We start from the raw sequence: 26,422 nt of genomic DNA on the forward strand, positions 1-26,422 counted from the left end.
AGCACTTTGACAATCTCATTTTGATCTTGTTTTTGATAATTGTCTTCATGTACCCATTTGTTACTTGAATTGAAGTATTTATTTACAATTTTTGGATGACAGATGCTTTCTTTGGGGTATGACAGATAATGGAAAAGTTTTGAGAGAAGCAACGAGAGCTACATCTGGTATTTATTGATCTGGAGAAAGCGTATGATAGAGTGCCAAGGCAAGAAATCTGGAGGTGTCTGAAGGAGAAGAAGGTACTGGAGAAATATATCAGGTTGGTGCAGGAGATGTACAGAAATGTGAAGACAATAGTTCAAACCTGCCTGGCAGAGACAGAAAGTTTTCCAGTGACAGTTGGCTTGCATTAAGTCTGTTCCTGTTTAATATTGTGATGGAGGTGGTGACAGAGGAAGTGAGAGAGGATGCACCTTGGACTATGTTGTATGCAGATGACATCGTGCTGTATGCAGAATCAAGAGAAGTGGCAGCCAAACTGGACAGTTGGAGGAAAGTACTGGAAGAAAGAGGTATGAGACTGAGCAGAAGTAAGACTGAGTATATGTGTTGCAAAGTGGATGGCAGCCAGGAGACAGATCTGGAGCTGGAAGGAAATGTCATCAGGAAAGTCAGTGACTTTAGATACTTAGGTTCAACAATGAAAGAGGATGGTGAGGCTGAGAAGGAAGTGGGATGCAGGATACAAGCAGGATGGAGGAACTGGAGATAGAGATGGCTGGAGTGCTATGTGATAAGAGGGTGTCATCTCACCTTGGACTATGTTGTATGCAGATGACATCGTGCTGTATGCAGAATCAAGAGAAGTGGCAGCCAAACTGGACAGTTGGAGGAAAGTACTGGAAGAAAGAGGTATGAGACTGAGCAGAAGTAAGACTGAGTATATGTGTTGCAAAGTGGATGGCAGCCAGGAGACAGATCTGGAGCTGGAAGGAAATGTCATCAGGAAAGTCAGTGACTTTAGATACTTAGGTTCAACAATGAAAGAGGATGGTGAGGCTGAGAAGGAAGTGGGATGCAGGATACAAGCAGGATGGAGGAACTGGAGATAGAGATGGCTGGAGTGCTATGTGATAAGAGGGTGTCGATCAATCTAAAAGGCAAAATCTACAGAACAATAGTGAGACCGGCTATGACGTATGCATTGGAAACTGTGGCCCTGAGGAAAAATAACATCAGCAGGATGGAGGTAGCAGAGATGAGAATGCTTAGGTGGACGTGCGGTGTGACCAGAAAGGATCATCTGAGAAATGACTATAGTTTGAGATGGTTTGGTCATGTGATGAGGAGGGAGGAAGAGTATGTGGGAAGAAAGGTCATGCAGATGGATGTGCAGGGGAAGACGAAGTGCAGATGGCCAAAGAAGAGATGGTGGAGGAGGACTTGAGGATGAAGAACTTGGATTTGGCTACAGACCAAGACAGGAAGTTGTGGAGGAGACTCACCATAAACAGTGACCCTACTTAAGTGGGAAAAGCTGCAGAAGAAGAAGAAGATTTACAATTTTTGGGTGTTTCTTTCACATCTCATATCATACTGCTTTTCACCAAATTGCATAGAAATTCATCATACAGTTTTTGACATATCTTGATTTTTCTCTTTGTTCCTTAATTTATGGAAACCAGTGTATTATTATATTATTATTATTTAATATACTCTGCATGGAAAGAAGTCAAAGGATAGCTCCCAAGTCAGCCCAAATGTGTCTGTGTGAAATGGCTGCAAGATGGAAACTGACTGTATTTGAAAGAGATGTTGTGATAGGATGCCAAATTGGGCCATCCTAAGTTCAGCAATCATTAATACTATACTGAGATGGAAGCACAAGGAGTCACCTGCAAGTGCTATACTTGCAGTGGACTACCCACCACCCTTCCGAATGTGACCATAGGGTGATATGTAAAAAGCCATTTGTTGGCAGGTTGAATGCGGAGTTCTGGGCATCAACTGGAGCACAAATCTACACAAAAAAATTTAGAGCCAAGGCTCACAACATGGGTTTCCATGGTAGGACTGCAATGTGCAAGTCCCACATTACCAGAACCAATGTGCAGTGTTGTCTTCAGTGGTACAAAGAGCACGCACAGTGGTATGTAGAAGAGTGAAAAGCTCTGTTATGGAGCAACAAATCACGCTACGCCCTCAACTGAGCAGATGGATGGGTGTGGATGCCTAGTGAATGTCTCTTGCTAGAGTGTGCAACCCCAATTATGAAATTCAAAATTGGCAGTGTAATGGTATGGTTCTGTTTTTCCTGGTTTGTCCTTGGAATTCTGTTTGTAGTGTCAAGAATATTGAACTAAAAGAGATATCTAAACATTCTGGACAATGCAATGCTTCCTATTTTGTTGTGTTTCTACAGAATTGACCAGTCTCTTTCAGCAAATGCACCACGTCATAAGGCTGCTGCTATATCTGCGTGGTTTGTGGACACGAACATCACCACATTAGACTAGCCTCCACAGAGCCCTGATCTCAACCCTATTTAACATCTGTAAGATGAACTGGAGCATCAGCTGAGATCAAGGGATGTCTGCCCCAAAAGTACAGGACAGGACCTCATTACCTCTCTAGAGGAAGAATGGTCCAAGAAATTCACATTGATCTCTATCATATGCTTGTGAATAGTATGCCCCATAGGACTGATGCAGTTCATTGCAGCAAAAGGGGGTCTTACATTTTATTAACCACCTTACGGCCATTATGGATCAAATACGCATCCTCATACGCTTCGTATCCATTATATATTTCAATAAAAAAACAATGGTATTACAATTTTAATATGCACTTCGCGTGCATGACAACCTTGACGTCTACAGACATCTTGGCCGGTAGCGTGGTTAAGTGGGATGCCAATGCATTGACTTCTTTCCAAGAAGTTTATTAAGAGAGAGACCTCCAGGAAGTCCGAGACTGATCAAGGTAGGCCACATATCCACTACTGGCTGTCATACCTTTTTCTTGTATTCATTCACACCACTTGCTCTCACAACCACTAAAGACAATCCATTCTAGTCACGCACCACTCTATGAGAGAAAAAGCTAGCTCTCACACTTCTCTTCACTGCATTCATTCTCAACTTCCATGGATACCCTCCATAAAATAAAATATTCTATTTACTTGTATCCCATATGATACTTTCAGAAGTTTGTAATTTCAATTATATCACCTCTCTTGCTTCTTTTTGCTAGTGTCTGCAGTCCAAATTCTCAGTCTTCATAATCTATATTCTGCAGTCCTGAAATCTTGAACACACTCTTTTGAACTATCTCCACTGAATCCAGTTGAGTACACCTATTACACCGATCTCCATGAATTTACATTTACTAACATTGAACTGATAGTCATTTTTACACACCCATGGTTCCTGCCTATTCAAATCATTCTGCAAGTATTGCATATCAGCCATATTCTTGAATACCCCTATCTTTGCATGATTAGCAAATAGCCATATGTCACCTGTCAAATCTTTCCCGATGTAATTAATGTAGGGTGACTGACCAGACTTCCCCTTTTTAATGGGATTGTCCTCTTTTTTAGACTCTGGTCCCATTGCCCCGACAAAACTTAACGGGATGCTAATTGTCCCTTTTTTGAATTTGTGGCATGACTTCATTCTTCTATATTCGAATATGGAATATTCAAATCCAAAATCTTTACCACCACTCCAGAGATACTGATAGGTTAATAGTTGGACACATCAGTCTTGTACTACCCTTATGCAATGAAATTATCTTACTTTCTTTCCACTCCTGTGGAATCTTTGTTGTTTTATAACATAAATTATGTAGCCTGGTCAAAGGAGCAGCCAGTTCAGATGAACATTCTTTTAGCAACTATGTTTGTATCCCATCAGTTCATATTGCTAAAAATTCAAATTCTTGAGAACCTTCTCCTCATGCACTTGAGTTTCCTCATCCACTGAAGAGGTAGTAGTGAGTTTAATGTTGCATACACCAAGTTGGTAACTTTTAGCTAAATGGGCTCTCATTAGTTGAATAATTTCTTGTGCATCGGTCACTTTCATACCATCTATATTCAGCAAAGTTATTCTTTCATAGTCATTCTTTCTTTTACTTGCTGCATAATGATAAAATTCTTTTGGGTTTTGTTTAGCTATATGCTATTTGATATCAGAAATAGAAATGAAGGAATACAGAAGTTTCTGGAAGGATAGAATATGCAAAGATTAGGGGTATTGCCCACTAAGAGAGTAAGTGTGAAATGAGTATATGTGAAGATTTTGAAGCTGTTTGGTGTAAAATTGAAATTAATAGAATAATTTATCTAACAGGATGTTGTTATAGGCTAGGAAATGCAATTTATAAAGGTTAGTGATTTACTCTGAAGTCATTTCAATCTTGCATGCTGAATGATTGAAATCATTCAGCATGCAAGATTGAATGATCTTGTATTCTGAATGCAATTTCATTCATTCAGAATGAAATGCAATTCAGAATGAAAGATTCTTTCATTCTGAATGGTGTTTAGGAGAAATAGCAGTCATGCAGCAATTAAATGTTTATAATTCTATAGTTTGCAGTGTACTAAAATAAAAATTAGCAGTTCAGAGAAAACAAACACTCAGCCTAGTATATAACTAGTTACATCCAGTCTTCTATCATATTTCAATTATATTTTTTCTCCTATCCGCAGTGCTTTGCAGTTTACATTCTCTCAGTCTTTTCTCATACTCCACATTCCAAAGACCACTGCCCACCTTTCTAAATCTTCTGCATGGCAGGGTCCTTCGCATCATTGCCATTATTCACTGTGACAAACATCTCCACAACTTGTGCAATGTGGTTCTGAATTTCAGGTCCTTTTCCACCACCCCTCCCAGATCTTTCATCTTCTCTACGTCCTTTAAAGTTTCCCAGCAAGTGTATACTTTGCATCCAATCTTTGCTTATCGGATTTCAAAACCTTACACTTTGCAAGATTGAACTCATAGTTCCACTTTCCTGCCCATTCATGCAATCTGTTCAAGTCCTCCTGTAAGACCATAACATCTGCTTGACTCTGCATCATTCTCCCCAATTTTGCATCAATTGCAAACAGTTGCATATCACTAGTGAAACACATTCCAATATCATTAACATAAAAATTGAAAAACAATGGTCCCAAAACTGATCCCTGCAGTACACCACTGGTGACCTTCCTCTTTCTGGATATAGCACCCACATATACAACTTTCTGATATCTATCTGACAGCCAGTCTGTTATTCAATTTATTTAACAGCTTGTAGTGTGGCAGTCTATCAAAAGCTTTTCTAAAATCTTAGTATACCACTGTATATGCATCTCCCTTGTCCAAGTATGTTCTTGTACTATAACAAGACAATTTTCATCTTGTTATAGTACATAACTCAGTTAGTAAAACGTGATCTCCCTTTAACAAACTCATGCTGACAACCATAGAGAATACGACTATTATCAACCCATTTCTGTATACTACTCTCGCCATTCTCTCTAGTACCTTCACCACATCTCCAGATATTCAGATTAATCTAAAATGTGTAGCACACCCTTATCACCACCTTTATGCAGTGGAACTATGTTATCTTCTTTCCCTCTCTTGGAACCTATGCTGTTGTGAGAGTTATTAAACAGACATGTGAATGCCACTGCTGATTCCATGGAACATTCCCTTAGGGTATGTGGTGATATGTCATCAAATCCTATCACCTCTTTGACATCAAATTTATTTATTCTCTCCATATACCTTCTGCTCACTCACAATTAAGCCATCCCCTCCTATGTCCTCTACACTTGAGTTTCTCATGATTTCACCCTGATGAGGATGATAGACCTTTATAAATTGATTCACTGAATATCTCAACAATGTCTTCTGCAGCAGTTTTTCTTCCGTTAACATCTTACCATAGTCATTCTTCCTTCTACTTGTCACATGTCTAAAAAAACACTTCAGGGTTTTTCTTCATCTGATTTGCTGATTTCTGCTCATACCGCACTTTTGTTATCCTTACTAACTCAGTCAATCTCCTAGTCTGTTCTTCATATTTTTCATGCAACTGATTATTACATTATTCATCTTATATTGCCTAAAAAGTGCCTACAAGTCACTTTTCAAGTCCTCTTGAAAAGTGACTTGAAGGCACTTTTCAAGAGGATTTCATTTGCATAACTTCATTTATTGAAATTCAGAAATTTCAGTAAATGAAGTTATGCTTAATCTCCTCAGTCATCCATTTTTATTCACCCTTTTGACCCTCAGAATACATTCAGATATTGATGCTATGTATAGGCTTGTCAGTTCCCAAGCAGCATTTATTTCCTTACTGCTCAACTCCTCATTCCATGCTATAACTCCAAACTGTCTCTTAAGCTTGTCACAACACCAGTATTGTACTTCCACAAATATCCTTTCCTCACAGAAGTCTGTATATGACTATCCACAACCCAGGTGATCACTTCATGATCACTCTCACCAGCTGTAAACCTCACTCAGAATTACATCCTGTGATGAAATAATCAGATCTAAAACTCTCGATCCTTGATAGCCTTCCTTTACATGCTGCCTGAGACAGTTATCTCTCAAGAACTCAAGAAATTCATTTGCCTTATTCCCAGATGCTATTTCTTCATTCAAATGTATACTGCCATAATAAAATTACTCATAATAATAATCATCCTTCCTTTGTCCACTAACCCAAGTTGTTAATACATTTTTCATCGCCACCCTCCCCATTCCCTGGTCTATATCAATTCCAACTAAATATGTCTTCATTTCAACTTCCACTTTACACCACACTGTCTCATAACCATTGCCAATATTTCCCAGTTTCATGTATGCTTTATCTGGATATAATTCCCCTGATCATCAGCAGTACCTTCCCTCACCTCTCGTCATTTCTATCCTCACAAAAAACACTGCATCCTCCTATTTCTGTTCACATTAGGATATTGTTTTCATTCAATCATGTTTCACTTATTCCAATGATTTTGAGGTGAATAAACTCAATCAGCAAACCATTTCATCTCCCTCTTATTTCTGATACTTCTGACATTTGTATACAAATACAGCAGTTCAGTTTTAGGTCTATAATGAGCTCTACCCAAGCATCTTGTTGGTTGCGATTTCCCCCACACCTGCTGTTGCCCAATCACCTTTATCACTGCTTACCACATATGTCTGCTCAGTCTGAACTACCCCATTCACATCCTAATTTATTACATTTCTATGGTGATCATTGCCATATATACATTCACTACTTCCAACATCCACTCTCCCTGTGCTATGTCCACCTTGTCTACCCAGGCTCTCCCTATTTCTCTTGCATTCCCATTCTCTTTTTATCTCTCACACTACCACTGTTTTCATTGCCAAGTGCATCTGTCTCCACAATACTACTCTCCTGATCTTTCACTTCATCACTTCTGATCTCCTGCTTCAATCGCATACTGCACTTCCATCTAGCAACAGTTTCTCTAGTTCACTCACTCCAAAGTCATTTAAATGCAATCCTTCATGTCTGTATAATTCCATTCTTCCCTCAAATACATGTCATACTTCCACAAACTGCAACCCCTTCTCTGCCTTCACAGCTCCGCTAGCATACCATTCATGATTGTGGCTCTCCATCTCAATTAATCATTGTCATACCATAGTAACACACTGATAACCTTTCCCACTATGCTGTTATCTTTCACTTTCCTCAATATCCTTCTGATATTCACCTTTACATTCTCATGTCCACTTAAATAATTTGTCCCAACAACCACCATTAAAATGTACTAAAATAATAATGAAATAATTGAAATAATGCTGGATCTAAGATCCACTTGATTTTTATATTCACCACTAATTTTTATACTAGTTTCCTCCTCATATCCAAAGCATAAATGATCTTACTCATTCCCTCTCTTAATGTACTAAATAATATCTTAATGTACTAAAATAATAATGAAATAATTGAAATAATGCTGGATCTAATATCCACTTGATTTTTATATTCACCACTAATTTTCATACTTGTTTCCTCCTCATGTCCAAAGCATGAATTATCTTGCTCATTCTCTCTTTTGGATAGCAGACCTGATGGACACTCTCATTAACCAATCATCTAATAATGGAATCTCCATACACTGCTATTCTTGATTCACTTGTCACTTTTTTAATGTTTTTTTCTTTCATTCTATTATTTTGCACACTTTCATTTGTTTCCACTAAACGTCTAATATCCCTTCACATTTTCCTCATTTTATTTTGAATAACTGTTTCATCAAATCTTGCATTCTGACAGTTGCACTCTCTGTCACTCATGTGGTCTCGCTACCTCTCATTCTGCCACACCTTCTTCCTTTTTGTGATTTATACTTCCTTTTGCTCCTACATTCTTGCATTGTTTAACTTCATTCTCACTAGCTTTTATTCCATTTCTCTTTCTTTCATTTACACTGTCTCTCACTCCTTAACTCGTAGTCTAATAAAATATCCTACTTCCTACAAATTCACACTTTCTCTCGTCTTCCACTCAGTCTCTCCACAAACACATCTATCACATTTTGCCATGCATATATATTAAGACATTAAACCATTCTTGAAAAATCCACATCATTAACAGGACTTGATTTTCATGATGCTCACCTAGTTGCACTGCTCGACACCCACATGGTTGACATCACGAGTACCACCACTGTGTTCAAAGAATGCAAGATTCAGAAATTTCAGTAAATGAAGTTAGTAATAATTATCCAAGGTCAAAAATCTTGCAAACACACTAAATTATCAAAAATAAACAATAGTATACTAAAAATTCAAGCAGTGCCACCAATTATTATGCAAAAAATGTCAAAAGGTTAATGTGGAAGAAATTTTTCATAGAATAGGAGAGTAAAGTACAAAGTAGGCAATCCCTGGAGACTCTATAAGGATGCTGTGAGCAAAGGGGTAAGTAGAACATTCTTTATATGGAGAGTTGAATACCTTGCTTAGTGGTGAATGCAAACACATTGAATGAGTTTAAGGCATGGTTTGATGAACATTACTTGTGATAGGGTTTACCCCTCATGGTGAATCTTTGAATCCATTGAGGTCTGGTATTAATACTAATAATAATAGTACAGAGTTTCTCTGTTGCCAGTGTGTAGGTTCCAGGAAGTTGTTTGTATTTGCAATCCCTTACGTCAAAGGTGTATTTTAATGAATCTCTGAATTACTTAAGTCTGTTGGTATCAGAGCGGCATGTTGTTTTGCATAGAATAAACATTTCCATTTTGCCTACCCTGCCATTTATCAAATTCTCTGTGCCTGTGCCATTCTTTAATCAAACTGGCTGATCTTCAACTGTTTGTCATGAGGAATCACTGCAGTATATTAAATTTAATGAGGTGGAAAAATCTGGCCTTGCTGAGCATACATTTCCTCTAAACTTTAGATTCTCTGGAAAAAGACTAAGATTCTACATAAAAGCCTTTTATATAGTTTATTATAAAGATAGTTGTTATACCTTGCCACTTCACACTAACCAGAATAGATCTGATTAAATTAAATCATTCTCTCTCCAATTATGAGAAGTTTTCTTCACACAGCTCATCTTAATTATTTTTTATATATATAAAATGCAATAGGACTTTGAATTGTATTACTGTACTTTATTCTTTTCATATGACTAACATATTCTCATTTTTGATTCTTCAGTTATGTGGCATGTGCCTTTTTAATTTTTGAAAATTCATACTGAAGATGCTCTTAATACCTGGATGAAAATTTTGGGAAAATAAAACTTTTAATGTAAAGAGGGGATGTAAATATGTAGAACTGTAAGGTGTGCTATTCTGGAAGCTATGTAGTTAACATTAATAGAATGGAATGATAAGCTGTGAAGAAAAGAGATCGACAGCACAGAATTGGTTAGAATAGAACTGACATAAGCAATGTACTGCCGTATACTAACAGTTAAGAATATAAATAGAGTAGGGCTGAAATTAATGAACAATGAAATTACACAGAAAGTGTAGGGAAAACAAGTTTGTTGGAAGGAGATTATAAGACAATAATGATCAGATGTATGGGGATTATGAAACAGGCTGGAAAACCAACAAATGTTGCAAACAAAGAGAAAGTGCAATATTGAGAGAAAATTCGAGGTAATTAATTCTTCTATGTGGCAAGCAAAATGAAGAATATTCATGGTAGGGTGACTGGTGGGATCACCTGCCACGACAAAGGATGTAGTGGAATTACGTAATAAGCACTTTGTCGGTATATATCATACTAGCAGTACTGTACAAACTTAGAAAAGAGGAGAATGTTAGAAGGAGCAGCAGAAATTAAATAATTTGAAGTGTTAATTGAGTGAGCTAGATATTAATACACTATAGAAATGGATGACATCACATATTTTTAGGTATTGTGCAAAAAGTTGAATGTGGTTTGATCTGTTTGTTTAATGAGAATGATCCTTATATAAAAAGAAGGCAAAATAGCAACAACATAAGAATGGTACCAGGATGGACGGACGTTTTTAGTTATAGACTCAGTCTGACAGATACTTACAGTTGTAGTTATAATATTGGAGAAATTACTTAGGATGGAACACTAATAAGATTAAGTTGATAAACATGGGTTTATGAAAGGTTGATCTTGCTTTAGCAAGACTAAGTTGCATTTCATAATAAAGTTAGGATGTTTGGTGATTTTCTCAGACTTTACAATGGCACTTAATACACTACCACATGGCAAGTTAATGTATAAACCAGAGAAGACACAGTTAATAGATGAAGAGAATGGATAGGAGATTGGCTCTCTGAACAATATTAGCCAGTTTTGTATGGCAAGCAATGTCTAAGAAAAGAATGGTGACCAGAGATGAGTGTGTGCCACAGGATTCTCTTCTTACATCCTACTTTTTAATTCATTTGTTAATGTGCTTCAAGGCTGATGAGAATTCAGGATCTGGAGATTAATGGTGAACACTTAAGTTGATGTTTAGTAGAATAAACATACATTTATAGATAACAAATACTGACAAAATTTATTTAGCTAATAAATTAAATTAAAGATACCAAGAAATTATATACTTGGTTTAATCCTTTATTCAAGTATAAGCAAACAACGTTTGTACCTGAAGTATTTGCAGGACTGGAGCAACTTGTATATATAAACTAATGACTTCACATTACTTGCCTTAGTATCCCATAATTCAAAGCACACATCCTTACAGACATGTATAACACCATGCATTATGGGAAAGGTCACTACCCAGACTGGTTTTTGACCTTTATTGAGATCTCATCAGTGGGAGCCAGACCCAGAGGTGATAGTAAGGTCGAAGTAATGCAGAAGGCATATTTTTCTATACGAGTAGCCAAAAGGTTCCCACCTTGTTATTAAAATACTCTGGATTAGAGATAGTTGTTGGAAGTTTTTCCACTTGGTTGTATATAATTTCTTGGTATCTTTAATTTATAGTATAACCAAGTGGAAAAACTTCCAATAGCTAATAAATTGTTATACCAATATTTTGTCTAAGTCACCTAAGCATCCGCATAAGCACAAAGACATACACTGAGCATCTGTGCCAGGCTCACTGGCAAGTTATATTCTGGCCTGAAACCATTCAAAAACTTGAACCTTATAATCCTAGGCCTCCCTAGATTTATGCATTACCTAAAATACAATAATAGAACATACTTCAGATCTTGCTTCTCAGATATAGTCCCTCAAAAGATACTGACATTATGGTAACACAGCCTCCCTTTTCACTAATGTACTCCTAAAGAAACACTTCAGAACTCCTTCAGACTCTCTTTCCCCTTGTCATAGTAGCCTTGTTCAGTTTTACAATGAACTCTGGCTGTTTTACACATCAGAGAAAAACTACAAGCAGATTGAAGGCACAGCTATGGGCACCACCCTCTTGCCAATCTTTTCATTCCAGAACATTTTGAAAATACACCCCTAAACTTTCTTCCCTTCTCAAGTTCACAGTATGACTACACTACATGCACACGTTTTCCACTTGGCCACATGGTAGGAATATGTTGAAAATGCTTTCATCACATTGCAAATACTCAAGGATCTGTTTTCACCATTGAAAAGGAAAACTGTCTCTCCTACCTTATCACTCAACTGCCTGTCAAACCCTTATCCTTCTCTATCCATAGGAAACCTTCTCATACTGGAAGGTACATCTTTCATCTTTCACATTACCAACTCTCTCTCTCACTCAGCAATACAGTGTCATCAAAACCTTAGCATACCATGCTAGAACTATTTGCTCTGATCACACTAGCCTCTCCACAGAAATCAATCACATCCAGAACACTTTTTTAGACAATGGCCTTCCCTTTTACAACATCAAACAAACTCTTTGCTCACCCCAAACCAAATTCCTTGCCCCAAAATTCTGAACACAAAAAGATCCATTGCCATTCTCTATATTGGGCATCTCAGAAAAAATTTCACGTGTTCTAAAAAAGTATAGCATACAGACCTACTTCAAGCCATACCAAACTTTCCCCTTGTCATAGTAGCCTTATAATCCTAGGCCTCCCTAGATTTATGCATTACCTAAAATACAATAATAGAACATACTTCAGATCTTGCTTCTCAGATATAGTCCCTCAAAAGATACTGACATTATGGTAACACAGCCTCCCTTTTCACTAATGTACTCCTAAAGAAACACTTCAGAACTCCTTCAGACTCTCTTTCCCCTTGTCATAGTAGCCTTGTTCAGTTTTACAATGAACTCTGGCTGTTTTACACATCAGAGAAAAACTACAAGCAGATTGAAGGCACAGCTATGGGCACCACCCTCTTGCCAATCTTTTCATTCCAGAACATTTTGAAAATACACCCCTAAACTTTCTTCCCTTCTCAAGTTCACAGTATGGCTACACTACATGCACACGTTTTCCACTTGGCCACATGGTAGGAATATGTTGAAAATGCTTTCATCACATTGCAAATACTCAAGGATCTGTTTTCACCATTGAAAAGGAAAACTGTCTCTCCTACCTTATCACTCAACTGCCTGTCAAACCCTTATCCTTCTCTATCCATAGGAAACCTTCTCATACTGGAAGGTACATCTTTCATCTTTCACATTACCAACTCTCTCTCTCACTCAGCAATACAGTGTCATCAAAACCTTAGCATACCATGCTAGAACTATTTGCTCTGATCACACTAGCCTCTCCACAGAAATCAATCACATCCAGAACACTTTTTTAGACAATGGCCTTCCCTTTTACAACATCAAACAAACTCTTTGCTCACCCCAAACCAAATTCCTTGCCCCAAAATTCTGAACACAAAAAGATCCATTGCCATTCTCTATATTGGGCATCTCAGAAAAAATTTCACGTGTTCTAAAAAAGTATAGCATACAGACCTACTTCAAGCCATACCAAACTCTAGCTGTCCTTATTGGATTTTTGGTGAGTAGATTATTCTGGTGTCTGCTGCATCCCTTGCTCCTGCAAACCACCCTACTTTAGACAAGCACAAAGAATAGTGAATGTTTGCCTGGAAGAACACAAGAATTATGTCCATTAGGCTACCATACAGCCATTCTGGAGTTGCAGACCATGCCATGCCATGGATATAGATCACCAGATTCAGTTTAAGAAACCTCCCTCTTATAAAGGAGTAGATTTAATCCAAGAGAATTTTTATAGAATCTACCTGAGCATTAGAACATATGCTAATTTATGCAAATTCATCTTCCTCACCTTATCAAAAATCTGAGACCATCTGCATGAACTCTTCAGCAAGTTTCCATTATCACACCACAGAAGGCACCAGTTAGGAGTAGGATCCTGTCATTCATTGGCAAGAAAGCAAACTCAGTCTGTGTTTGCTTTCTTGACAGTGTGCCTGCATAGGTGATCCAGGTAATCTTGCATAATACTTTATTAATAAAATAAATTTAGTTAGTATTTATTATCTACAGATATGTTTTATTCCATTAAATATCAACATGAGCGATAATCAGTGTCTAAGCATCCATACCAGATTAGTGATGGTGAACAGTTTCCTGAAGTTCAAAGGACACATTTGCTAATGTTGCAAAAGATACATAGTACATTGCTGCTATGATGAGGAGCACAGTAATAAGTACAGTTTAAAGAATGGTTATTAATTTTCTCAGACAACTCCATGGAGTAACTTATTATGGAAGGCCTGTACTAACCATTACTCAATGTCTATCATACACTATATAATCAAAAATATTCAGACATCCCTTCCTAGTAGTGGATATGGCTATATACATCACAATGATAGCTCATGCAGGTATAAAAGAAAGCGTTGAGTCTTGCAATCTTCATAGACAAACGCAAATGCTTAAATGGGCTGTATTGAGGAGCTCAGTGATGCTAGATGTGGCACTACCATAGGATGCAACCTTACTCAGTTTGGGAAATTGGAAATTTCTGCCCTGCTGCAGCTGCTTTGATTAACTTAAGTGATGTTATTGTGAACTGGAAATGCCTAGGAGGAACAACTGCACATTCATGATGACAGGCCACATAAAATCACAAAGGTCGCTGAGTATCAAAATACATGGCATGAAAAAAATCACTATCCTTAGTTGAAATACTTGTTACTGAGTTCTATAAGTGTTTTGAGAGAGATGCTAGTACTACAACTATTCTCTGGGAGCTGAAGAACATAGATTTCCACGGCCACACAGCTGCACACAAGCCTGGCATCAGCAAGTCAGATGGAATGGTGTAAAGCTCACTACCATTGGACTCTGGAGTAGTTGAAATGCATTCTCTGGAGTGGTTAATCATGCTTCAAAATCTGGTAGTCCAGTGGATGAGTTTGGGTTTGGTGGATGTGAGAACCTAGACCATACGGAGCATTCCACAGATCTGTCACTCACCTCTGGATCCTTACCACTTCCTAATTTCCATGGTCACTGGGCATTAGCCAAACCATACATTAACTATTGTACTCAGATTTGGTCCTGGTTTCCATTTGTTGAACTGTGGAGAGAGTCGAATGAGTAATGCTAGATCAGGATTCTTGAATGTTAACATGGGGAGTAGTTGAAATATGACACTGATGCTGAATTATGACACTATTGTATGCAAGAAGGCAATGAAGGGAGTTGTTTATCTGAATTAGATACCTGTGCTGATTTTGTTCAGTTGCAGTCTAGAAAGGGATACTGATACATATACCCTTCCAGTATACTTTGTACATTAACAAAGTATACTGGAAGTTTGTCTATTTTTAAACATTTTTAACTTTTTGCGATATTTTAGGCTTGTTCCATAAAAGTTCACATGATTGGGACAAAGTGTTCTAGTCCCAATGTGTCCCAATTAAGTGGAATCCACTGCATACAGAAATAGTGACAACTGAGTTATAACAATGCTACTTTTGGAAATTTTTATTTGAAAGTAAAAATATACCGCTAAATAACTAGCAGATTATGGATATTAAGAAATTATATTAGACATATTCTATATATATATGATTTTATTTTTTCTTTCAAAAGTACTAATGGTTTTGTATCATTGAATTCTAAATCTAAGAATTTTATATCGGCTAAAATAATTCAATTTTTATATTCAATAAATGTGTTCATTTTAATGATGGATTAATTAGTAAAAGTAAAATATGCATTTTCATACATGTGTAGGACATGACAAAATAGATTATCAAATAACGGCAGATAAAGTAGGTATTATAAAGGACATTGGATACACAGAAGGTAAGCAAGAAGTAGACTCATTCTTAATTCTGTTAACTTTTTTTAAGTTTTACTTAAAATATTGACATTTTATAATATTTTTTTCTACTGAAACACACAAACACACACACACATACTGTGAAAATCTTTCCCAAATTCATTACCTTATAATCATTGTTTTCACCAGATGATGGAAATTAGTATCTCATTTCACATCTATAATGTAAATCATAACGTTATAACCTAACATTACGTAGCATGACTGGGGATTCGGAGGATGTTGTGAATTATGTAGATGAATGTCAAGTGAGGATAGGCCACTTGGAGAGAGGTGGGCGAGGAATGAGTTGCAAAGCATGAAGGGAGAGATTAAGAGTCTTGAAAGGCTAATTGATGTGAGGTAAACAAGAATAGAGTGAAAAAAGTTATGGGGAAAATAATAGGAGAGAGAGAGACAATCAGAGAAAGGAAAGAGAGGAAATTGAGAAAGTAGAGGAGCAAGGGATAGAGAGATAACAGAAAAGCAAGCAAGTCAGGGAACAAAGAGGGAGAGTGTCATAGGAGAGAGAAAGATAGAGACATAGAGTTAGGATTGAAGGAACTGTGAGAAGCATGATGTATGGGTGGTTCAATGATTTGTGTATGCAGAATTGAACATTGCCTACTTGCCAAGAGGAATGATAGAAAGTGACTATGTCAGTGAAGTGAGGTGATGATGTGGATGCAGTGGCGTAGCTAGAGCTATTGCCGCCTGGGGCGGTCCCTGAGTTTGCAGTCCCTCTCAATACACACCAGAATTCCTACAAAAGGTCAAAATGACGTATAGGGAAATAAATTAAAACACTGTTTATTTTTGAAGTAAAACTTTAATTTCAACATTCTAAAATGTTATTTTTCTTGCTTTTCTGTTAGCAAATTCGTCAATGAGATTGGTGAAATCTATTTCATAGTAATGTAGGTAATTCTTAATCAATTTTATTTAGAAAAACTCCTCTCACAACTAGCAACATTTACAGTAATTGTAAGGAAAATTCACAGTAGAATTACAATATCTGGAAATGAGTTCTCGAGGCTGCATTTTAGAATTAACTGCAAAAATTCAAAAAGGTTCAAAGTGCCGGTTGGGGCAGACCCCCCCCCCCCCCAAGAGAGATTCACTTCAAAGCTAAGAGTAATAGAGTTAGAATTTTGGAGAGGATATGCATGAAAACAATGGATAGAGAGAAAAATGAAATTAAAATGAATATGCATAAAGAAAAAGATATGGTTAAAATTATATAGAAGAAACAATGATCCAGATGATAGAACAGGCAAATATCCATAGCTTAATTCTAATTCCTGTAATGGCTTTTATTCCCCAAAGGGAGTATGTGAGGCTGTTTTATCCAAAACTAACTTTTTGAAGATCAGGAGACAGCATCTCTTCAGTTATCACAGATGATTTTACAGGCATCTGAGGAAGAAAGTATGGCAAGTATTGTTCCATCTTGTGTTCCTTAAACATAGTGTTCTATTATTGTCTGAAATAGTGGAAATTCTTGGTCACTTTTTTTTTTTGTGTTGCTGTGTTAAAAAAATCTATTTAATGAGAAACTGCAAAAAAAAAAAAATAATAAATGAATAAAAGAAAATAATAAATTACTAAAATAAAATTAAAAAAAGCATAGAAAATGTTCCTGTAGTCAGCAACGAGAATCAAATTTATAACTGTTTCTTCTGGCAGTCTAGTCTATGGAAGCAGACTTATAGCAACAGGGCTATGCAGCCACTAAATGTCCACAACACAAATGGTAAAACCTGTCAAAGAAAATCTTCAAGTCATCATCATCATCCTTCACAAAAAACAGACATTATTAAAAGCCTTGTGCACCAAACACACCATTTTTTTTCTTTTGAGTCTCTTCTACTAGAAGAATTAAACACAATAAAATTTACTATATTACTTAATGGATTATATACTGAAAATATTTGATAATTATCATCCCTCTCCCAGATTGCAATCTGATGTTAATATCCTACCTTAAAGGAACATCTGAACAAATAGCAAGAACCCTTTGCAGAAATAATTTGTATACCACCTTCAAATCAGTCCAGAAGTTGTCATCTTTGCTACTTTGGACAGAATGTCCATTATGCTACTATTAGAATCTAAGAACATCAAGATTATATAAGATTTTTGGACTGTGAAAGTTCAGGCCTTGCTTTTCAGGTCATCAAAGATACAGCATTCACTGGAACCATACCAATATTCTACACTACAGTAAGTTCAAATTTGATCATCTGTTTTTCGAACCATGTGAAGTCCTACATCACCATCCTATTGAAATCAGACTGTATGCCTATCTCTAAGTTTTGGGAAGTGATTGCTGTTTATAATTTTTAATTATTTAATTACACATCTATACCCACATCTCTGACAACTCTAATAGTGTTTCCTCATTCTTGTATTCAGAATTTAAATGGTGTTACCACAGTTTTTCTGCCTTCTCCCTGAATGAAGCTATTCAGCTGAATATTGAACATATTCAGCGAAACATATAGGAGTAATTGCCATTATTTAAAACATTATACAATAGCTATTCTAAATGCCCAACACCAGACCTATTCAACTGCATTCCATCAACTTTAAACCATTCATACTTCCCTTCAAATTCACTCCAAGATTCACAAACTGAATCTCCCCCCCCCCCTGCCCCACACAACTCAGCCATTTTGCTATTCATTATTTCTGCTCTCCTTGTCAACTCGCTATTGTCAAATCTGGCAACACACTAATGACACTTCCATCAATACTATTACTCTTTCCTCTCACAAAAACTTCCTCAAATCTCTATCAACATTCCTTTTTTCACCAACTAAGTCATTTGTTCCAACACCTACCACTAATGCAAGTTCCTGCTCTTTCCTTCTCTGCGAAGTATTATTTGTTTCAGTGCTCTACCAGGAAAGCATATTTTGGGTACTTTATCAGCCATCATACCTCTAATGATTGAGTTCCCATACAATGATATACAATTAGCCTTTGATCACTCTTTCTTCGTAATACTAACTTCCTCCTTCTCATTCACATTACCAATCTCTTTAGATTTTTAATCTCATCTTCTCAGATGCCTCGTGTCACTTTTTTTTTTTTTTTATATCATGACTAACACTTTAAACAAGAATATTACAACAGATGGTTCTTCCCAAAGTAGCATAAGTGGAGCAAAGTTGTTCAGATTCACTAAGAGAGGGAAGGAGGAATACCAAAATTGTGGCTTCAAATGACATACCAGTCTGTATATCTAGAATTGTGATTAAGGTATCAGCTAGCATCCAGAATTGGGTATATAACAGCAGATGGCATATGGGAGTCATCATGAGTTTGTTAAAGGGAAGATGTATTCTACTTACATATTACAGTGGAGTGACAGATCTATTGGACAAGTGAGACATATATACAATATTATATTTTAGATTTTGCAGAGGTTTTTGATAGACTGCTATATATGTTGGTATTTTAATTGGCTATCTGGTATTGGCAAGTTGTACTTGGAAGGAGCAGTATCATAGTAAAAAAGATGGAGTGGAAAAACTTGGGTAAGAGTTGGTGAAAACGAAGAGTAAAATGAAGTGCATGGAGGATGAAATTGAACATCTGAAGAAGCAATTGACTGATATAAGAGAGAGTTAGCGAGATGAAAAATGTTTTTAAGGATGATTGTATAGTATTTTATGGAATTTAATTATTAAAAGAATGGTAAATAAGACCATAAAATGTTTATTGGGTGGTCTCCAAGTTAATGGCAGTTGTGAGTTAAAAACAACTCAGAAGGTGAAAAAAGAATGTCAAAAGAGATTTCAGAAAGTTGTGGAAAGTGAAGAATAATAGTTTTACTGGGAAAATAGTTTTAATGCAATGGCTAGGTGTGATGATAGTTAAGCATAAGAACAGAGATAAAGAATGGCATGATAGATAAGCTTTGTGAGACAAATGGTTTGCAATTTATGAATGTAGAGAGTGAGTTTGAAGGGAAATTGGAATGGTTGAATTTGCATTTGAATGAGTTTGATGTTGGACAATTGATGCACCTGCCATTTGCTGAGCATGCACAGAGTCAAGATAAAGTAGAAAAAGGATCAGAGAGAGAGAGAGAGAGAGAGAGAGAGATTGAGAAGGTTGTGGAAGGGCAGATGGAAGATTGATATGAGATGAGAAAGTGATTATGGCAGGGCAATTGCATGGGAAAAAATATTAATAAAAACAAGTACAAAAAAAAAAGGAAAATAGAGTGGTTATTATTTTTTTTTGTGTGACTCCCACTTATGAATGATTGAACCTTTACAACCCCTCCCCCAAGCACTTTGTTTTAGTACTTGGGGGAGGAGATATAAAGGTTTTTTTTAATTTTCTTTTTACTTAAACTGGAATCCCTACTTAAACACCAAACATGGAACTTTTTTAAGCCTCTTCAGATCTCCAATAAATATCCATGTCCATGGTGGGATTTAAACCCATGACATGTTGGTCAGAGAACAGGTTTCATTTCATCAGACTATTGATTTCATCAGACTGGCATGGCTATATTAGAAGGAGGAAGTAGGATATTGATGGAACGGCCTCAAAGAGAATGGAATTTATTTTTATGTTAGTATACTAATGCAAAGAGTATCTGAAATAAGGGAGTTAAGTGTGTGTAGCATTAGTTGATTCATTGTGCCCAAAGGCAATGTATATAAATAGAGGAAAATATGCTGGTTTACTAAAGATGATATATTATCTTCTTCTTCTTCTTGGTTTTGAGTATTAGGCAATTGCTTGCTTGTGATGTTTTCAAGGGTTTAAGAAGTCTTCTTCCCATCTCCTCCTGAGTCTTCCTCTTGATCGTTGTCTCTTTGGTTTATATTTCCAGCCAATATTTCGCCATCTGTTCTCATTCATTCTTTCTACGTAGTTTCCAGTTCTTTCTGTATTTTATGATGTCTTCTGTTATGTTAGTTATGGATAACTGTTTTCTCATTTCTTCATTTCTTATCTTATCTATTCTTTTATAGCCTGCAAGCAATCTTGGGAACTTCATTTCTGCAGCTTTCACTTTTCTTTTATCTCGTTTTTCCCAAGTCCACATTTCACTGCCATATTTTAGAATTGATTTGGCTATTATTTTATATAGTTTTATTTGGGTTGTTCTCAACATCTGTTTATTGAAGTGTCTGTTCAAAGTTCCAATGACTGCTAGGAATTTTTGCGTTTTATATGCAATGTCGATTTCTCCATTGGGGCTTATGTAATTTCCTAAATATTTAAATTTGTTCACTTATTCTGTTACTAGTTTGCATCTTTTAATTTCTTTACCTTGAAATGCTATTGATTTCATTTTATTTATTGAGATTTTCATGTCATACTGTTCTATTGATTTGTTCAATATGTGTAGATTTTTCTGTAATTGATCTTTATTTTCAGCAAAAATAACTTGATCGTCAGCATACAAAAAGCTGATTAATTATTTTTTTCCTATTTTAATTCCTATGATTTTGTTTTTCCTTCACTCTCTTGAATTTTTTCCATATATTGGAGAGTATTGGTGATAATCCACTTCCTTGAATGAGACCTCTATTAGTTTTAATTTTTTTCAGTTGTTTCATTATTAATTTTAATATAGTTTTCTTCCATTATATTTACTATTGTTGAGAGTTTATTTTTCACTTAGTTAGACTATAATAAGTTTAGTTTAATCCTTTATCCAAGTGTGAGCAAACAAAGTTTGTGCCTGAAAGTATCTTCAGGACTGATCTAAGGTGGTGCAACACCAAGGCAACTTGTGGCAAAGGTGGAGAAAGCTAATATCACTCCTATCTCAGTATCTCCCATAATGCAAAGCACATCTCCTTGCAGATATGTGTAATGCTATGCATTAAGGCAAGGGCCTGGCTTCCACTGATGAGACCTCAATAAAGGTCGAAACCGGTATGGGTAGTGGCCCTTGCCTTAATGCATAGTATTACACATATCCGCAAGGAGATGTGCTTTGCATTATGGGAGATACTGAGATAGGAGTGATGATAGCTTTCTCCACCTTTGCCACAAGTTGCCTTGGTGTTGCACCACATTAGCTCAGTCCTGAAGATACTTTCAGGCACAAACTTTGTTTACTCACACTTGGATAAAGGAGGATTAAGCTAAACTTATTATATTTGCTATTGCTTTTGTGGTTTGAGGTAGAACTTTCAATTCGTACATTATATTGATTAATTTTGTTCTGTTTATTTGATCGTATGCTTTCTCATAATCCAGGAAGGCTGTATATCTTGGCAGGTTAAATTCTGTTCTCTTTCTATAATTTGTTTGAGTGTAAATGTGGGATCTGTGCCTAAAGTCACACTGTTCTTCTCCAATAATTTCTTCTGCTCATGGTGTTAATTTATTTTTAATTATATCTAGATATATTTTATAACATGTATAATAAGGATATTCCTCTGTAGTTTCTTCAGTCCTTTCTGTTTAGGAATTTAATTAATCATAATTGGAATGATTTAGAGCTATATTTGTATAGTTCTGAATTTATTCCATCTTCTCCTGTAGCTTTTCTATTTTTTAGTTTTTCCAATATTTTCTTTAGATAATTTAATATTGGTTCTTCATTTGTTTCTTGACTTAGTACTTGTTTTATTTCAATTTGATTATTATTGTTTAGAAGCTGAGTGTAGTGATTGGTCCATTCTTTTGTGAAAGAGTCTTCTAATTGTAGATTATCCTTTGTTTCTTGAGTTATTTTTTTTAATGATTTTATAGCTCTTTAGTTGAGATCCATTTATGTCATGCTCTAATATTAATACAAATTTTTTTCTAGTCTTGTCTTCTGATTTTCCTGGTTTCTCTTCTTGTTATTGCTCTGATTCTTTTATATTCTGTTTCATTTCCTATGGCTGTGTCGTTTAACCATTTAAGGTACATTTCTTTTTTATCAAAGATTCTATTTCTGGGTTCCAGCTTCTGAGTCCTTTCCTTTTTCTTCACAGCTTTGTTCCTATGGCTTCATATGCTGCTTGTCTTATGATTTTTTTTAATGTTTTGCCATTCATTTTCTATATCTGTATCTTCATTTATTTTCTTTGTATGATTTGTACGTTTTCTTTGATATAGTTCTCTGATACTATCTTGCTGTAACAGTTCTATCTTAAATTGCTCATGCTTTTGTTTTTGTGTTCTTGTATTGTTTCCATTTCTCTGGTTTGGGATCTTAATAGTACTGATTAATAAATAATGGTCTGAGTCAATATTGCACTTAAATGTATTTGATTCAATTATAGCATTGAAATTGCCTGCAGTGATTAAGTAATCTTGTTTATTCGTGTTCTGAATTACATTTTGGAGGTTTTTATAGAACTCTGCTATTTCAGATTTTTTTTTCCTTCTTCGGGTGCATATATTCCTATGATTATAATAAATTTCTTATTTAAGTCTAGCTTATTATTCTTTCAGAGATCCAGCTATATGACATATATGATATCTAGTTTTGTTTTTCCATTTATTGCTGATTGTGATGGCTATACCTGCAGCTGCTCGTTTTTCATTGGGTACTTCACTGTATATTAAACTGTAGTCCTGAAGTTCTGTAGACCCTTTTGATTTTTTCTTTGTTTCTGAAATTACCTATTTCTATTTTCATTTCTGTTATGGCTTTTTGTATTTCTTAGATCTTGTGGTTGACGCCTCTTATGTTTACTGTTCCGATCCATATCCAGTTCACAGTCCTTTTTTCCAATTCTGTTTTGTTATCCGTTTGCAAGGGAATAAAAACCGGACAGCCCAATTTACAAGTATAAGAATTTCTCAGCTAGACTGGTTACCAACCATCCGCAGCCTAGTCTGGTGATGGGGCTGCCATCTTGGGGGCCCCCATTCCCCTATGATATATTATTATTATTATGTCACACCTCCAAGGAGTCCAAAGACTTATCGAGGAAGTGAACCCACTCTACAACTCTCGGTCACCACCACTCATCGATCAACCACAGCAAACTGCATCAACTACACCAGTGCTTCCCAAACTTCTGGATGTCAGGGCCCCCTTTGCAAAAATTAAAATATTTCACGGCCCCCCCTTGAAAAAAAATCGTAATAGAGAGATATATTATTATAATATTTATTGTATTTATATTCAATACAAAACATACACAGCGAATATTGCAAAAATCAAATGCATATATTACATTTTTTGCCTCTTACCGTTTGGTTCTGAAGACGATGCGGGCTGTTCTGGTAAAATATGAAAGACTGTCCTTTTTTTTTTTTTGAGTCTGTTTCTGCTTCTTCTGATTGTTCGCGGGATTTTTTTTATTTTTTATCAGCCACTTCTCCATCTCAGGGTTAAATTTTTTAATGTAGAATAGATCAGATAATATCACCACTTACCGATACTGACACACCACAGACTGATAACATGAAATTAGTGAATATTACCTGAATAAGGGAATCCCCGTACCAGGAACATTTTTCTCTTTTGTGACTTTTCTCTCTTTAAAGAATTAATCCTAACGCGAAATAGACAACAAAGGCAGGTTATTAAAACGTGCATATGATTGGTGCGGTATAAACAACAGATCGCGCAACCGAAAGATAAAAGCATAGCTGACAATTGAGTTGAAATGCTAACTCTCTTCAACCGAATTCCATATGTGAAACTGCCATAACATTCATTATATATATATATATTACTTAGTTTTAACACTTTTACGAATTTTAACACGTTCGGTTGAATTTTATTGCTGCCTTGGAAAATCGAACTCATACACATCTAATTAATAACAGTAGTTTTTACTGTGTTTGCCCATGCAACATATGGTTTTGTTTCAGTCTATACAGCATAGTTTCTGTATGAGGGGACATGTGATTCATTAATTAGTGTGTTTTTATCCCAGTTGTCTCTAATTGCACTATTTGTTGAGAAATATATTACACAGACTCCTTATACCTTATTCACTGGCATAATAAAAGTACTTGTTTTTATTGCCTCTGCAGTATAGTGGTTGTTAGGGAGGGGTGTTGTTTACCACTGCAAGCGAGTTACTATCTCCCCACATGAACTTGTTTAAGCTTTTCTTCATGTGTGAAGTATATGCGAAACTTTTATTGGTAACAGAAAACTAACTCGGATGACAGTGATAATATAAAACGAGTTTTGATATGTATATAAAGTCAATATCAGCAGTTCCTGATTACGAACTCGTGATGAAAGGGACAGGAAGATTTGGAGCTTCCCTGGAGAGCATTCGAAGTAAATACAATTAACCAATGCTTTGAAATTAAACATATGAATAAACAATATTTACTAATATTCATTAAGCGCCAAAATACGCAGCAAGCAAAGTTTGTGAACCAACACCAATGTGTGAATTTTTGCATTAAAATATAAACAAAAAAGAAATAATAAATAATAAAAGTTAAATAAGTTTCTTTTAAAATAAAAAAAATCTACTTAGTCTTTAAAGCATTTTAAATTTGTTTTCATTATTTCACGGCCCCCCTCAACAAAACCTACGGCCCCCAAGGGGGCCGTGGCTCACAGTTTGGGAAGCGCTGAACTATACCATAGGTTCCCAAAGTGGGAGGTACCCCCCCACAGTGGGCGCTGAAGTCTTCTAGGAGGGCTACAGTGGGATCAGAAACATTTGGGGGTGGTCTAGGGGTCAGTGGCTCTTTATAGAAGAAATTAATAATATATATTTAAAAATTAATTATTTTCATGATTTTGCGATTAGATAATCATTTAAAATTTAAATATTGCATTTCAATTTTCTATTTCAGTTATTTAATCATTTGAAAATTTACCATGTCAGATAGAAATAGATGTCAATTTTCTATGTCAATGAGAAATTAGAACATGTATATATGTGTGTATAATAGGTTATGTTTACAATAGCAAATATATTCGTTATATTTCATTTCAAAATATAAAATATATAAAACCACTTTTCTAATTGATTTGTACAAAAATAAACCCAATTTTTATTATTATTATTATTATTATTATTATTATTGTTCCGGGGAAACTCCAAGGAGTCGACAGACTCATCTAGGGAGGCCTTAACATCATGTCTGGAACAACTATTCAACATTCACACAATATCTATCATATCTTGCCTTGAACTCATTTACAGTCGTAGCACCCACAACAGACTCTGGAAGCTTATTCCACTCATTCACCACTCTCCAAGTAAAAAACCTAGCTCTAACACCCTTGTCAACCACGCTCTTGCCCAGCTTCCATGCATGGCCCCTAGTCCTCCCACCACCAGTCATATTTTCAAAAATATCTTCTGGATCAATCTTATAAAAACCCTTCAGTAATTTGAATGTCTCAATCATATCACCCCTCCTTCGCCTATCGTCCAATTTCTGCAATCCACAAATCCTCAACCTATTCCCATAAGGTTCATTCCACAGACCTGCTATCATCTTGGTCACTCGTCTCTGGACCCTCTCCACTTCCTCCCCATCACGAAGAAACCCTGGTGCCCATAACTGGGCACAGAAGTCCAGATGGGGTCTTATCAAGGCTCGATACAGAGGAACAACAACTTGCTTCTCTCTGCATGTTAAAGTGTTTTTCATAAGCCAAGTGATTTGGTTAGCTGTTTTAATTACTTTTGCAATGTGCCCCCTAAACTTCAACTCCCTATCCACCAGCACTCCCAAATCCCTGGCCTCATCAATCTCCTGGAGTACGGTTCCACCTATGCGATATACTGCTGCTATTCT

The 26,422-nt window shown here is 36.1% G+C and overlaps 1 protein-coding gene across 1 annotated transcript in view; it reads left to right on the forward strand.

The window, feature by feature from the left end:
• LOC150095256 (uncharacterized) overlaps positions 1-26,422 on the forward strand; it is a 500,251-nt gene that overhangs the window by 469,151 nt on the left and 4,678 nt on the right. The window contains exon 23 of the mRNA XM_090410231.1: positions 15,631-15,702. Within this exon, the coding sequence (XP_090266357.1) occupies positions 15,631-15,702 (72 nt within the window). The remainder of the gene's footprint in view (positions 1-15,630; positions 15,703-26,422) is intronic.

The sequence above is a fragment of the Typopeltis vanoorti genome, chromosome 20 (assembly GCF_054136105.1).
Source record: "Typopeltis vanoorti isolate ZY-2024b chromosome 20, IOZ_Tvanoo_1.0, whole genome shotgun sequence".
Taxonomy (NCBI): Eukaryota; Metazoa; Arthropoda; class Arachnida; order Uropygi; family Thelyphonidae; genus Typopeltis; species Typopeltis vanoorti.